Source organism: Misgurnus anguillicaudatus, chromosome 20 (assembly GCF_027580225.2).
Source record: "Misgurnus anguillicaudatus chromosome 20, ASM2758022v2, whole genome shotgun sequence".
NCBI lineage: Eukaryota > Metazoa > Chordata > Actinopteri > Cypriniformes > Cobitidae > Misgurnus > Misgurnus anguillicaudatus.
Genome location: NC_073356.2, coordinates 25786972 through 25803465, shown reverse-complemented (window position 1 = coordinate 25803465; position 16494 = coordinate 25786972). Strand labels below are relative to the sequence as shown.

Here is a 16494-nt window from a genome sequence, read left to right as displayed (position 1 = left end):
GTTTTATAGACACACAAAAAAATGACACTTGAACGTTTTAAATTATGTATAAATCATATCTGTATGTCCAAAATCAGCAGAGTAATCCAAGTCTCTTTGCGCAGTGATTGAAAAATAAAGAGTTTGCGCCGCGACCGCAGGGAGGGTTAATATTCATAATGTTTGTTTTTAACAATGTACTGCGCTGCCGCACGTCGAAAATAAACACAGCGATTAAGTGAAAGTAGCGCATTAAATTTGGGGTGGCACACGGGGTGGCCAGTGACATGTCAAGGGTGTCCAGTGCCACCCTGGACACCCCTCTGGCTCCGCCACTGCGAATAAAGCATATGCCTATCATTTATAAAGTTGATAATATACCTTGTGCTGATTCAGTTACTTATGTATTTATTAATGTATGTAATTATTATATAAATTATAAAGTAATATAATATAAATGCTTTCTCTGCTTTACCACTTACCGTTACTCTCTCTCTCTCTCTCTCTCTCTCTCCCACACACACACACACACACACACACACACACACACACACACACACACACACACACACACACACACGCACGCGCACGGGGACTATAGTATCCATGGCTGTATTGCTTTAACCTAAAGGCAAGTGTCCTTTTTACAGCGAATTTGTCCATTCAGTGTACAACTTGATTTTTTTATTTAATTATTTTGGCTGTGGTGTGTGGTAAACAGCTGACTCGTGCTTTTGTAGGAAGCTCTCAAATTATATATCTGGAACATCTGTTTGGTGAACAACATCTCTCCAGTGGTGTCTAGAACATTGCGACTGTATTGATTGTTTAACATCCCACAGTCTTTCCTGAGTGTGAGGCCTTCTTTCCTCCCTCTTCTGCAGGGTGGGGCGTTAATCTGTCTGCATGGGGTGGCCATGACATTTACCCAGGAATTATGGGAACATAATAAACTCTTAATCAAAGAGGCAATGACTTCTGCTATGAGATCAGGAGAGGAAAGCGAGATAAGAGTGTGAGGAAAAGAGCGTTTATGAAGTCAGACGTACACAAAGATGCATATAAAATGCAGTTTACTAATGTAACTACCCATAAAATAATTATATTTTAATTATATCCCCTGTTTATGAAAAAATTAGATGTTCACAAGTTGATGAATTTGATCGTGTTGGACTTAACCAATAACCAATGTGTTATGTAATATATTTGCAGATTTCGGTTTAAGCCATTGGGAGGGTGCCATCTTGGAAAGCTACTCCAAGTTGAAGAAAAAGAGAGATCTTCACTTAAAAGTTTAAATGATGCAATCTTTTTAAAATCAAGACTGTATGTGCTAATACAAATGACATGAGCAAAAAGATCTCGGGGGTCTCGAATTGAAATATCAGGGGATATTTGATGGAAAATATTCAGATGCTTGGTGGATTCTCTGTTGCAATCGTCTAAAAAAAGTATATACTTTAATGACTTGAAATCATTTACCAATAATTAATAAGATGTTAATATTTCATATCTCATCACTCATAAGCCCAGCTGGGGCCTCTGGCTAACCAGTGATTGACAGATCGCAGTCTCTCTACTGTAACCATGGTGACACCTGGTCTCTCATGGACTCAAGACCTGGAGACTTTAATTGGAGTTTACTGAACTGAATCAGAGTTAGTAGAATTAGAGCGGCTTGAATAAATTATAAATTATATTGAAAATAAAAGAAAGCAAATGAAAAGATTTGAATGGGTTAACAAAGGAACAAAGTTTGCCTGCATGGCAGAAGTGTGTGAGCATGCGTGTGTGACTGACAGCAGCAAAACCGTATGATGGGAAGACTGATGTCATGGCAATTTTTTTAATGCTTGATTGGACGATTACACTTGTGTGTTGTAATGTGTGTCGGTTTGTCAGGGGAAACACTTTCTCTAATATTTATAGATGCTAATGTGCGCGAACACCCATCCATTCAGAGGAACAGAGCGCAAACCACAGTACGGACACACGCGCACGCTTTAAGAATATGAGTGTGGAAGAGCCTGGCGGGTTATGCACAACCACTCGAGCTGTGTCTATGTGAGGTTATAATGATCTGAAATCTGGGTGTATTTGATTGTGTGTGAGTATTACAGCAGGGTGCCAGGTCTCTTTTGAGGAACCAGTCACACACAAGGTCAGATCCAGAGAAGCTCTTTTCAAAGGTCACCTTCTTCACACAATGAGCAGGGATCAAAAGAGATAAAAGAAGGGATACAGAAGAGTGGAAAATGCAAGGGGAGACGGGACGAAATAGACATAAATAACAGTAAAATGCTAGTAACCAAAAATGTGCTTGGGGTACACTTTGTTAAAATGTTAAAAAATGCAAAATTATAATAAAAAAAATAAAAACCCATTCATGTCCAAACTGGTCTTATCTCAACACACAGATACACCAGATGTACATTTTGGCTTTTATATCTCATTACGTCCACCTCTGGCATAGTGTGTGTTTGTGTGGATGCAGAGGTAGGGTGCTGTGTCGAGCAGGTGTGGTTACCAGAGGGGGTGTGACTGCTGTGAGGTTTGGTGGAGTGATCAAGGGCGATTTGGGGCGGAAATCTGGAGGGAGAGGATGCGCTTGTTTTCTGAGGATTATAGAGAGAGATTGGCAAGGCATTTGGCATTACACTCTCACCAGGGTACATTTCACACAAACACACACCGCAGATGTGCCATAGATAGAAGGGGTGGTTATAAAATCAAGACCCCACAGTTCAGCCGAGGTAAACGGCGTGGCTGGGTGTACTTGCGTAGGGTACAATTGAGTGCTTTATGCTTGGTAAGATGCTTTTTTTTAGCACAGTGCTGACATCAGGGAGTTCATCCGTGTGTTGATAGCACTAAGATTAAAAACCCTTCTGCATTATGTATGTATGTGTGTGAAGAGCCCCGTGAAAATGTACTACAAGGGCAGGAATCTAAAATGTCTGTTAAATCATGATGGACCGTGTTGTAAATGTAATGTGGCACTCTTATAGATTAAATTGTGTACTCTATAGTCTCTCTGATAAAAACTGAGTGCACAGAAAAATCATGTGTCACATTTCATAAAACTTAAAATGGTGAAAACAGATATTACTAATGGCAGTCAGGTTATTTAAGAACTCCATGCTGACAGCTGTTAAGTTATGATGGAGGAAACAATAACATGCCAATAAAGAAGTAGAGCAAAACTTTTATTAACGTGAATTGTTCACCATAATGATGTCATCTTGAAATTGTAGTGCAGAAACAAAGAACGCAAAGGAAGGTTTTCTGACTAAATAATACATAATATGTATGCACCGTTAGGATTTTGTGGGGCCGATACTGATACCGATTTAAACAGACAACTTCTGGCCGATACCGATATTAAACACTTGTATACAAGACTATACAGTTGGTCTATTAGCTAGTTTATTTCTGCATCAAATTATTTTAACTGAACATGGATTGGATCTAATTAACATTCAACTGACCAACATAATAAGAGAGGCAAAAATTAAGCTAAAACAAACATAATAAGACAGCATGACAACCTTCAAAGGTGGTTTTTGCGATTCAGCATTTATTTTATTAATAACATTAACTCATTTTTTACATATAATGGATTTCTTTATGCAGTTAATTAATAAACAATCTGTATCCACCTTTCTCGTGCTATTCCTGATATGCCGATGGTTTCAAATTTATTAAAAATCGGCCGATAAATATCGGCAGCCGATACATCGGTGCATCACTAATAATATGTGAAACTGGTATATGCATGTTTTTCAAACATACTGTAAACTAACCTACAGTAAATTGATTGCCAGGTCTTTTACTGTATCTTTTACATTCGGTTTTTTTCAATAAACACTTTGCTGTTACAATTCCAGAAAATGCCCCTGGTATGCCCACTATGCATTTGTTTTGAAAAACAGAAATAAGCATGATCTTTCTACAATGTATTAAAGGGGCCATTTCACAAGACTTTTTTTAAGATGTCAAATAAATCTTTGGTGTCCCCAGAGTACATATGTGAAGTTTAAGCTCAAAATACCATATAGATAATTTATTATAACATGTTCGAATTGCCAATTTGTAGGTGTGAGCAAAAATGTGCTTTTTTGGCTGTGTTGTGTTCTTTTAAATTCAAATGAGCTGATCTCTGCATTAAATGGCAGTGCTGTGGTTGGATAGTGCAGATTAAGGGGCGGTATTATCCTCTTCTGACATCACAAGGGGAGCCAAATTTCAATTACATATTTTTTTCATATGCTTCCAGAGAATAGTTTACCAAAACTAAGTTACTGGGTTGATCTTTTTCACATTTTCTAGGTTGATAGAAGCACAGGGGACCCGATTATAGTTAGATTTTCATGATATGTCCCCTTTAAGACCGTATCGTATGTAAGAAACAGGGCTCGATGACATGTCATTTTAATGTAGCATATCCATCCACACACATACACTTGCTTCCTTCATAAGCAAGTGAGTTTTAACTCATGCAACATTAATGCCTTGCTTTATTCCCCTCACTTAGAGAGAGAGAAATGTCAACCATTGTCAGCATCTATTCATCCTGCTGTCTCCGCTGCTTTCTCTTGCTCTTTCCTCTAATGCACAGAGGTCAGCACAGTCTATCCTTGCAGAGTTTTGCTGTCAGCCTGATGTATTTGCAACTTACTCAACCATTAAGTCAATATTGTCGAAAAAGTCAGATAATGCACGACACTCACAAAAATAAACACACACAGATGATGGCTATAATGCCTGGCTTTGAAATGGTTTCATAAACGTAATGAATCTATTATTGGTTTTACTGCTCAGATCATGAAAAGCTTTTAAGCCCATTGCAAATTAACTATTTTATTATTAATTTATTAACTCATGCTAATGCAAAAAATAGATTGACACCACTTTCAAATTCTTATCCATCGTATGAGCGCAGAAATTCCTAAATGACCCTGCCTAAGAAAACTCAACTAACAGTCATTTATATTTAGCCTACTGCTTTTTAAAGTCTCTGTATCTTGAAATATAGTTTCTAAACACATAATAAATGTTAGAAATGTATTTCTTTTTTCTGATGAACACAAAAGAAAATATTTTGAGAAATGACGGTAAACACACAGCAGAGAGCGACCATTGACTTCCATAGTATGAATAAAAAAATATAATGGAATTTAATGGGTTATGTCACTTGTGTGCTTACAATCATTTATCAAAATATTTTTTTCATAATTTATCACAATTACTTTCAAAATATTTTTTTCCTACTATTGAAGATAATGGTCACTTTCTGCTGTGTTTACTATCACTTCTCAAAATATCTTCTTTTGTGTTCATCAGAAAAAAATAATTTATACAGGTTTAGAACAACATGAGGATGAGTAAATGACGACAGAATTTTAATTTTAAGTGAATTATCCCTTTAAAATGGTGGCTCAATGACGCACGTGAGCCACCGCGCATGGCCCCGCCCCTAACACAATCGCGAGCATTCTTTCAAGTTGTAGCTGTATTTAGAGAAACGACGGCAATTTTTTTCCTGCGAGTGGGCGTGGTTTAGCGCCAACAGCAGATACGCCCACAACACTTGAGAGCAGGGGATGCCGCCTAATTTAAGATTTTGATAATTTATTTTATTTTTCTTGGCACTTTTTCCAGCATTCAAACCTGGTTCATGGTTAAAAATCTGGTTTTGTGGTGTGACAAACTCAGAACACATTTAATATCTGACTTTACAGGGACTTGAATATAAAAAATAATTCTACATAATGTAAATAACATTTTGTGAAAATGTAACCTTAATATTAAATAATAAATAATAATAATAATAATAATAAAGAGCGAAAATAAATCAAATTTGATGCTCATAATCTCATAATTAGATTTGATATTTTAGCTTGGGTTTCACAGACAGGGTAAGAAAATGTTCATATAATCCTTTAATGACATAAAAATTTAAGTATTAAATGCAAGCAGATTATATCAAATGGGTTTTATTGTTTAAATACGCAAAAACACTTAACACTGTGTATATTGCATTACACAGAAAAATAAGAGTTTACAAAGCATAACATGAAACATTGTGTTTCACAAAATCAATCACTTTTCAAAAAAGTTCTTTTGTATGGCCGTCACATCTTAAAATCCCAGCAGCACTGAAGCCACTAGATGAAATCGAGCCAGCCAGTTCAAAAGTCAAACGACGCTCCTGAACAGGTCTGGGGTCACAACCTCATTCAGGTATGGGCTCCCCAAACTGGAACATGTCTTCATCGAAGAGGTCTTCAGGGAGCTCCTCATCTCCATCAGCGAAGAAGGTGGGAAACGGTGGGTTTTTGTTTTTCTCCAATCGATTTGGCAGAATCGAGTCCCTGACCTAATCGGCCAAAAACAAGCACAACATTTAGGCAACTTTGCCAAGCTAAAACCTATTCATGTTCATCAAGGTCAAATGAAAATTCTTAAAGCTTCACTTAAGATGATATAACAATACAACCATGACAGTTTTACATATTTTGGCACCAAAATCTCAAGCTTTGTACCAAGATGTCACTTCTTGCTAAATAATGCCACATTTGTGCATGCAAGCAAACTTTAAATAACAAAATGCTGACTGCATATGATAGATTTATTGATGCACTTTGCACACACAATCGCCTCCCCATATTGATAAAAATAAATGCCTCTTCACGAGCACATGTTTTGTGTGCCAAGGTCATTGCTGACATGAACAGTACAGTAAGCTCTTATTTCAGATGAATGCTGCTGAAAGCGAAGACTTCAGCCAAAAAAAGAAGAGAAGAGAGACTTATTGTCTCAGAAGCAGATGATGACCTTGATGACGTTCTTCGCCTTCACCAAGTCTACCTGAGGATAAGTGACATACTTAAGACATAATTGTGAAACTATCTGTGTGTGATCTACCTTAACCATACAGTTGCGGTGGCCGGGTACAGATCCATTGACATATAGGACGTTATATTTGGTGTTCACTCTCCATACCTGCCGAGGGAAAGAACTCTGTGAGCTTACAGATACTCGCACACTATCTGGCCAATGCATCATCATCATCATGACACCAGGTGACTTTATAAAACATGTTTACTCAGCACACCTTGCCTTTAAGTACATAATATGGCCCAGGTGGGCTTTAAAATTGCGCTTACTGTGTATAATATACATCTTAATGAAATAAACGTAGCAAAATCTGCAATGCAGTGTTAAAACCGCAAAGTGCACTGCAGAGCAGAATCAAGAAGGAGAAGGCGTGGGGTGGCATACTCAATGGACACATTAAATAAACAAATCATCATTCTGAGACACTATGACATATTTATATGCAAATGGACAATTAATGATTTCGATACTGAACAGACTTAGTTCGCAGTTTGAGGTGCTTGTGCATTCAGATGTACCTTTAAGCCGTGAGTGGTGTCGTAAACGTTTCCCATCCTGCCTGGCATCTTTTTTCCCTTGAAAACTTTGGCTGGGTCCTGAGAGGAAAGACAAGTTACTTGACCTATCCATCCTTACCCATTAACCATTCAAAGGGATGCCGACACTTAACAGCATCCCTAAAACCTGCAGAGTAAAGGTCTCTTGAGAGACCATCCTGGTCTGGAGTTACTTGAAATGATTGACATGAAATTTCGCAGAGTGGAAAAGTGCTTTGAGTATATCAGAAAACATACAGTGGTAAGGACAGACTGCACTTTGTGGTCTCGAAAAGACGTTTTATGAATTCATAGCATGGACTGAACTACAACCTACTTTGTTGCCTAGATATTCACATGGAAAACCCCACAGGGAAAAAAACACAATTTGCTACAGCAGGAATGAGTCTGCAATATACATTGAACAACTGCGGAAATAAACACAGGCACTCACCCCTCCCGGTCCCAGAGAGCCTGGTCTCCTATGCGTCTTAGTTTGTCCATGGGAAGCAGGTTGACCTTTGAACCCCCAGCGCTTCATCACACCCTGAAAACCCTTTCCAATACTACAAAAAACAACAAACGTTTGTCATAAAAATATAAGTGCAGGGTTTAGATTCAGGATTCCCATACATTAGTTAACTTTAAATTCAAGGACCTTTCAAGGACTTTCCAGGTCCAATACCCTCAAATTCAAGGACTAAATGTGAGGGCACATTTCAAGTAAGAGCAAGGTTACATCGTGTTACCTTTTATGATACACTGTTACAGTTCCCTTTCGAGGGAACTCGCGCTGCGTCACTGCGGTGACAGTTTGGGGACGCCTCCAGGGGTAAATGCGTCAATGTGTATATCAAATTCAACCAATGGTGAAGCTTAACGACAAAGACAGGGTGACGCGGAAGTATATCCCTATGTAAAATATTGCCAAAGACGGCATTACAGGGACACTGGAAGTATGGCAAGGGAGACGCAGCGTCTCGTTCCCTTCTCAGGGAACAACAGTTACATACGTAACCCGAGACGTTTTCATGTGTCAAACACAACTATGCAAAAAAAGCATTTTGGTATGAATCAACATTCGCATACAGAAGATATAAGCATTTAAAGCGAACAGTTTAGCACGTGAGCTGAAAAGGCTAGAAATTTTATGATATTATCCTATACTACACGGAATAATATGGAATTTTTTTCCAGAAATCTTCTTGCATAAAATAGATTCAAGCACTTTCAATGACCTGTATCTATGTATGTATATTTTTAAAACCTTCCAGGGCCTTGACTTTTCCCCCCAAACTTTCAAGCATTTCAAGGACCCGTGGAAACCCTGTAGATCAATCCAGGACCAGACCTTAGCTATATTAGGACATTTATTTAAGTAGTTTTTCCAAACAAACCTTACAAAACAATACTGGTGTGCATCTTGAGACAAAACAATGGTACTGATATGTTAAGATATGTCAGTACAAGATGTTTTTAAATGAAGGCAGCTCAAACATGCATTTTGGTCTGAAACACTTAAGTCGCTCATTATTTTTTACAAAACTTTCGGATATAATTAATAATAAAAATATGTGCGGAAATCAAATTTGCAGGAGGATGTTTTGAATCTATCCATGATCTTGTTGTCATGCTGTACATATAAGACTCACGTTTTGGCTGTTATGTCCACATACTGGCCTGGACGGAAATGAGCTGCATAAAGAGGAGTTCCTAGACAAACAAACAGGAAAAATTCAATAAAATAAGTGCCACCGAATTTATGCACATTGGTCATTATTATATGATGCTGGAAAATCTTTAATAAAAGTACTAAAAGGCGAGGGCACCTGGTTTGAGGATAGCGTTGTCCGTCACACAAAACGTGGTGACCTTCTGTTTAGGGGGAATTCCTGCATTCCGGAAAATCTCTAAAGATTCGTCTGCCCTCTGGGAGAAAGACAGATTGACTTAGTTATGTCAGGTTATTTTCTACCTTATAATCCTAATCTTTAAAAAATAAAAAAGGAGACATTCAACGATTGCACAGAGAATAAAACGTTTCTGCAGTGTTTTGAGAGTTGATTGATTGAATCCAGTCTGGGACTGAAGGTCAGGAAATTTGACAATTACACTTAAGCTGCACTTCATGTCAGCTGTCAAATACACACACACACACACACACACACACACACACACACACACACTGACCCAAGTTGTTTTCTCCAGAAAACTGCACAGAATAATACAGCAAGATTGTGACAACACAGTATTGAATTTGCTGTCAATCAACTGGGCATAAACTCCCTAGTGTTAAAGGATTAGTCCATTCTCTCAAAAAAATCAAGATAATCTACACACCACCATGCCATCCAAAACGTTGATGTCTTTCCTTGTTCAGTCGAGAAGAAACCATGTTTCCCGAGGAAAACATTCCAGGACTTTTCTCATTTTTATGGACTTTAATGACACCAACACTTAACTCAACACTTAACAGTTTTTTTTAATGGAGTTTCAAAGGACTCTAAGCGATCCCAAACGAGGCAAAAAGATTGTCACTTTTGACAAGAAAAAAAAATCACTTTTAAACCAGAACTTCTCGTCCATCTCCGGTCCTGCGACGCGCCAGCGTGACCCCACGCAATACGTCATCACATCAAGAGGTGACAGATGATGTTTTCGAAACGACGCCCCAGTGTTTACAAGTGTGGAGAAAGAGGACCGTTCCGACATTGTTGTATGTCGAATGATACTAATTAATGGCTTTGTGTCAGTTTATTGTTTAAAATGGTCCACAAATGTGCGTTTCATATATGTAACACGTGACCTTTCGATGTCATTACGCAATTACGTGAGGTGGGGCTGGCTTGTCACACAGACGGAGGAAGAAGAGAAGTTGTGGATTAAAAATGCATAATTTCTATTTTTCTTGCCAAAAATGACAATCGTTTCGCTAGATAAAACCCTTATGCCTCGTTTGGGATCGTTTAGAGTCCTTTGAAACTCTGTTGAAAAAAACTGTTAAGTGTTGGTTTCCATTAAAATGAAAAATCCTGGAATGTTTTCCTCAAAAAACACAACCTCCTCCCGACCGAACAAAGAAAGACATCGACATTTTGGATGACATGGTGGTGAGCAAACCATCTGGATTTCTTTTAGGAAAATGGACTAATCCTTTAAGCTCTGCCTCCTTTCTCTCCCCTCTTCAACCTTGATACTCTTTTCAAGTAACAAGTGCTTAACCAAAAAAGATGAGTGTGAAGAAGAAAGACAGAGAGAGAGGATGAAAGAGGAGGAACAGGAGAAATAAATAGGAAAAGTTTCTCAGAGGACAAGAAGACTTGGCTTCCCATTTTAATTTTTGTTACGTGTTCACACACTCTCTTACACATAAAAGGTCACCTCTACATCTACTGAGGGCTCAGTAATTTCTCTATAGGAGCTCTTTAGTTTTCATTATCCTCCCTATCCACTGAAGCAGAAGAGCTTGAGTCTATAATCCTGGTCCACCTTAGAGAGGTCAAGGATCTCAGGAAGGGTGAATGAACGAGACGCTTGTTACGAGGAGAGAGACTGTAGAGATATTCTTACGCACATGAAATGGAGAGACGTTTTTTCCTCCAACCATTAGAGCCGCCGTGCGCCCATCAAAGTCTTCTTTAGACAGGTGTTTAACTACATGACAATCCTCTACCTGAGAAAGAGAAAGTATGGGTTTTCAGGTCTGCAGAACAAACGTGGAGAATCAACTATAAGTAAACCTTTCATAAGTTAAACAGAGTAATGCTCAGCCATTGATTATTGGAGAATTATTTGGAGACTAAAGTGAAATCAACAAACATGAGTATCTCCACCTTCAGCATGGTGACCACGTGCCTCTCTCCAGATTTGGTCCACACAGGCATCATTCCGAGTTTAATAGCCACAAGGCCGACTCTTCGACTCCCTGAGGAGATGAAGATTATTCAGTCTTGTGCACTTAACACAACCACAAGCTCAAGCATACATTAAAGTACCAAAATTTTCTGTAAAACTGCATGCATTATATACCAAGAATCATTTGTTCTGCACTACCCTGTTGTCATCACTTTGACATTGTTACGTCCCTAAAAATGTTTTAAAAATGTCGTGCTCTCTCTCCGACTCTCTTAGATCCTCTCATGACTACTGATTGGCTCGGGAAGATGTCATTCATCGTTTGGCATTGACCTGTCCGCTGCCAATGAACTTCAGCTGGCAGATATGAAACACCAGGAAAAGAAGCGAAAAGGACTTCCGCTTTTTCCTTTGTTGCTGTGTTACTCATTATTGCTGCTGATTTTTGTTACATTATCTTAATATTGGAGTCGTGTTTCCAAGCTGAGTCTTAGTTAGCATTTGCTCAGTTTTTATTGGGTGATACCAGAGGAAGTGGGATAGGTAAGATGTTGCGCGATTTCCATTGTATCACACTGAGATAACTGTATGTTAAATACATAAGGTTACATTAGCCACCCCCTGTATGTTTTGTTTTTGTAATAGCTTAGAGTAGGGAAGTATACGGCGCTCGGCGCTGAAGACTTTCTTTTCTTGTTTAATTTCTTTAGTTAGGTTAGAGGTTCAAATAGTTAGTATTGGTTTTGTTATTTTTCTTTATTTATTTTGGCTTCACTAATGTCTCATTTTCTCTTGGGTTTATTTTTTATTTGAATTGTCCATTTATCTATTTTCACACCTGTACATAATAAATCACACATTTCATTGTTATTTCGTGTCCCTGCATTCTTCTTTATGCTCACAACACCTACAAAATTTACCACAACCATAAATGTTACCCCTTACCCTAGACAAACTTTTAAAAGGTCATAAACATTAAATGGACATCACTAAATGGTTAGTTCACATTCTTAATTTAATTTTCTATTTAAATGTCTTAACGTCTGGCAGTTTGATTAAATAATAAACCAAGATGTTTATTATTCTGCATCTGGTTTCTTTTTCACACTGGAACATCAAGTTGCAGAAGAATATGGGACATTATGGGATAGAGTTGGTTTTTGGCTTTGGTGTATACTTCACGTTTTCATCACATAGGAGGTATGATAGGATGCCACTTCAAACAGCACTGGTGTGACCCACCTTCCACCCACTCATGCCTGGGCCAGGGCTCGTCCTTGAGCGGATTGAGTTTGTCTGTAACCTGTTGTCTGTATTCCTCCCCGATAGTCTTTTTTAGGAAAGAAGCATTATCTTCTGTGAGGTGCTCATCCCACCAGGTGTCTGTCTGATGTGTCCTTACACAATGTACAACAGGAGCTCTACTGAATACAGAAAACAGACAGATGCAGAATGGGAACTGTCTGACATCAAGGGGAGCTCAACATACTACTAGTGGAGCCTCAAAATTACTTAAGACCAATCAAGCATTAAATGTGAAGCTAACACAATTAAATATTAATATATATATTTATGTTACGAATATGAATCTTTCTAACATTTTATTGGCTATATGGCCCTTTAAAATTGTTGTGGATCTTGAAAGTCAGAAAGGTTGAGATTAAATAATATGCAGTCTTGAACAAACTAACCTACTGGCCACAACATCATTGATCAATAATAATATGCATCAACAACAACAATAATAATATTCACATCGTGCTTTTAAAAAATTATATAACGTTATGTAAGATAAAGGATTCACATATAGAGTAATACTAGTGAAATAAGTTACCTCTTCAGTGGTGTTCCAGTTCGGCAGATGAGCACTGGCGGTGCTCTTAGCAGAGAATCAGTAAGTCTGATAAATCTACACGTTAACGCTGTCATGTTTATTATTTACAATAACGATATAATCCAATAAGCTACCTGTCAATGCATTCAGCAAGACAGCATCATTGTGGAAGACATGACAGTCTCGTGTTTGTCCTGTTGAAGAATGTCATTCCTTTCACTTCCGGTGTAACACATACAAATGTCCGTTCCTCTCACTCAGACGCCGTTAAAATTAGTTCCCTTTGAAATTAAAGACCTCTGGTTGATATAATAATAGCTAATTTCCCTTGATAGAAATTGTAACATTAATCTTTATTATATGCTGCGTAATTATATCAGTCTTTTATTTAAACATACAATTAATCATTAAAAATGCTATTAAAAATTAAACATTTGTCTAATTTAGAATCAAACTTTTTTACAGAATTTATTTTTTATTTCTGAGGAAATCTTATCAAAATGAAAAAAAAAAAACAGAATGTAGAAGACAGGTTTGAATAGGACCTCTCTAACCTACAGGTTACCTACTTTTGAAGACCTCATCACCTGAGCTCTAGTCACAGTTCAGCTGCCCCTTCACCCTGCCAGCTGTCACAACTGCCCTGCAGAACCACAGCACTTTCTGTACTTTCTATACACCAACCACCATGCCGAATGATGATTATTTCTCCAGCTGCTGAATCTATTCTCATAGCTGCCACTAGCATTAGAGGTTTCACCTCAGGTGCCCGAGGGGCATTTAGTATGTACATATTTTAGCAGCATGAGGGATTTCCTTCCAGACATCAGGTCAAACTGACCACTGCAGGAGCTTTCAGCCATACAGCAGTTTTAACCGGTGGAAGGATTTGTGTGGTGGTACAGTATGCAGCTTTAGCAGCACAGGGACCTGACTGTTATTAAAACATATCTGAATAATTTTTAACGTGCATCTGTATGAATTTTTGTACAGTTTTTGCACGTTTATGACAATTATGACATTATATCATTACAGTACGTGTCATTCGTTCAATTTTGTAGTTTTTGGTGCAAGGATGACCTTGTTTGAGATGTCTTTGTTGTGAAAACTTGACATGAACCATGACAACATTACCAAGACAAACATAACCGACCACTTTTTACCTGTGATACAAATTGAATTTGTCATTAAAAATGTATTAAGTGTTAATACTCTGTCATATAGTTTTATAACAGCGTCATGAATATTTTTCTTGACCTCAACTACAGTGGTACAAATATAATTTGTCATTAAAATGTCATTATGTGTTAATACTCATATCAAGTCAAATAGTTTTATAACAACATTATGATAAATATTCTTCATTTCATAATGATTGTTTAAAAGTTTCCTCCATGTGTTTAACAAATAAAATCACCAATTCAATAATGATAATAATAATAATAATAATAATAATAATGGATAAAATTATCCATAAAAAAATCGATTCACCTAAAATTAAATGAAAATGGTACAATAATGGGTTAAGCCATGCAGGGATGGGTCCATTTTGCTGCAAAGTTAATTATAATAAATTAAATTGAAAAAATGATAGTTTTTTTTCTTTTATGTCAGAAAATGTGAGGAAGAACAAGTTAAGTTCTGTTAGTTGTTTGTTTTTTTATGTATTGTGTACATACATAAAGTTATGTATAATATTTTGACGTTTCTGTTGCATTTTGTTAAGGTATTTAAAATTATTTGACAGAGTATTAACACTTAATGACATTTAATTGACAGTTTAATATAATGTTAACCCATAAAGGTAGTTCCTTAAGTTTGATCATTATTCTGCTATGTCATGTTTATGACAGATTTATGACAAGTTATGATCTATTGGTTAATGGTTGTCATAACAAAGACAGTTCAAACAATGTCATCTTTGCATTAAAATGGCATAATTGAACAAATGACACTCATTGACATGTTGACATAAATGTGCATAAAATCTCCTTCTTTCATGACATGATTATAAAGTTGTAATGTCAGTCTTATGAACAAAGTGTAAAGTGTTACCATATCTTTTTTTTGTGTGAAAGCTGTTATCTTTTAAAATATGATGTGATTAAATACATTTCAACAGTTAAACTTAAAGCCTATTTGTTAGGTCAATTGGCCCTTTCCTACCTCCAAAGTGGGGAATGGCAGAAAAAGTTTAAAAATCGCTTTAATGACACATGAAACATGAACACACCAGTCAAAAGTTTGGAATCACTTAACTAAAAAAATCTTTTAATTTTGTATGCTTAAATGTTTGAAATTTGTGGACAAAATGTGCCAAATATATGAATTTCTTTCATTAAACAAATACTTAATTTAAAAATATATTTTTAAGATAAAGCAGCCAATAAGAGCCCAGAATAGATGTGAACTCTTATTCTTTAAAATTCAAGAAGCTTTTTCATAAAATGCCACGAGTACGATTTTGCAAATTCTAGACAAAGTGTGACTACACTGCAATGATTTATTTTGGATTTTATTTTGGAATTTTAGTATCAAGCTTACAACATAATTCCCACAGTTACATTTGCCTTAGTTTTTGATGATCTTATATTCTGTAAAAAAAGAAAAATTAGTATATTATTCCAAACGTTTGACCGGTAGTATATTTTGATAACTATATAGTAACAAATATGTATGTAAATATTAATAAATAATAAGAATTTACAATTAATAATAATAAAATATAAATATTCTGTCTGAGGTCCTCATCAAAATGACGTGTCTGCACACTGTAAAAAATACTTTGCTGCCTTAAAATTTTTTGTTGAATCAACTCGGTTTTACAAGTCATTTCAACTTACTATTATTTATCTTGACTAGAGATGAGTTGTTATAACTACAGGTGAGTTGTTATAACTTATAAAATTAAGTTGACTTTTCTCAACATATTTTATAAGTTGTGACAGCTCATCTCTGTTGACATGACTTGTAAATCTGAGTTGATTTAACAAAAAATTTTAAGGCCGGAAAGTATTTTTTACAGTGCAAGATAGCCTATTTAACTTTGAATTTCTGCCTCTCTATTTACTGTAGGTTGTTTATAGTAAGAGTGGATGTGATAAAGGTGTGAAGGAGATAATCTCTCTTTCTCTTGATATCCCCTGGTCATGTCCTGTTGATCTAAGTGTTTAATTATACATGTAGGAGCTAATTGAAAGGCTGTGTGCATTTGTGAAGAGAAGTGTGTGTGTGTGTGTGCAGGTTTGTGTATTTAAACTTCAAAGATTCCTCTGACTCACAAGGCATCAAAGGACCTTGAGAAATGTAGTCCTAGATGTGCGATCGAAGCCTCTACATTCAAACATTCCTGTAATGAATTTTGCATTTACTGAATTTGCATTTAGTAGT

At 36.7% G+C, this 16494-nt stretch overlaps 1 protein-coding gene across 2 annotated transcripts; it reads right to left on the bottom strand.

Annotated features, from left to right (window-relative positions):
* Positions 1-5959: 5959 nt before the first annotated feature.
* mrpl3 (mitochondrial ribosomal protein L3) lies at positions 5960-13354 on the bottom strand. Of its 2 annotated transcripts, none has more exons than XM_055220468.2 (10): positions 13105-13354; positions 12513-12691; positions 11249-11340; positions 10990-11088; positions 9245-9344; positions 9068-9128; positions 7870-7981; positions 7398-7475; positions 6907-6984; positions 5960-6358 (listed from the first exon to the last, which is right to left on the bottom strand). In XM_055220468.2, exons 1-10 carry the CDS (start codon positions 13197-13199, stop codon positions 6215-6217), a joined length of 1038 nt encoding a protein of 345 aa, XP_055076443.2. In that variant the 5' UTR covers positions 13200-13354; the 3' UTR covers positions 5960-6214. The 2 variants fall into 2 exon arrangements, with proteins under 2 accessions (XP_055076443.2, XP_055076442.2); XM_055220467.2 differs by having other exon boundaries at positions 12513-12694; positions 13105-13353.
* Between the last annotated feature and the right edge of the window lie 3140 nt (positions 13355-16494).

What these genes read in the sequence shown, in the direction of transcription:
- mrpl3 (XM_055220467.2), bottom strand. Translation starts at nt 13,199, where the DNA reads ATGACAGCGTTAACGTGTAGATTTATCAGACTTACTGATTCTCTGCTA. An exon ending in CAACGCTATCCTCAAACCAG is followed by an intron (nt 9,129 to 9,244) that starts GTGCCCTCGCCT and finishes TTGTTTGTCTAG; the next exon opens with GAACTCCTCTTTATGCAGCT. An exon ending in GTGGACATAACAGCCAAAAC is followed by an intron (nt 7,982 to 9,067) that starts GTGAGTCTTATA and finishes TGTTTTTTGTAG; the next exon opens with TATTGGAAAGGGTTTTCAGG.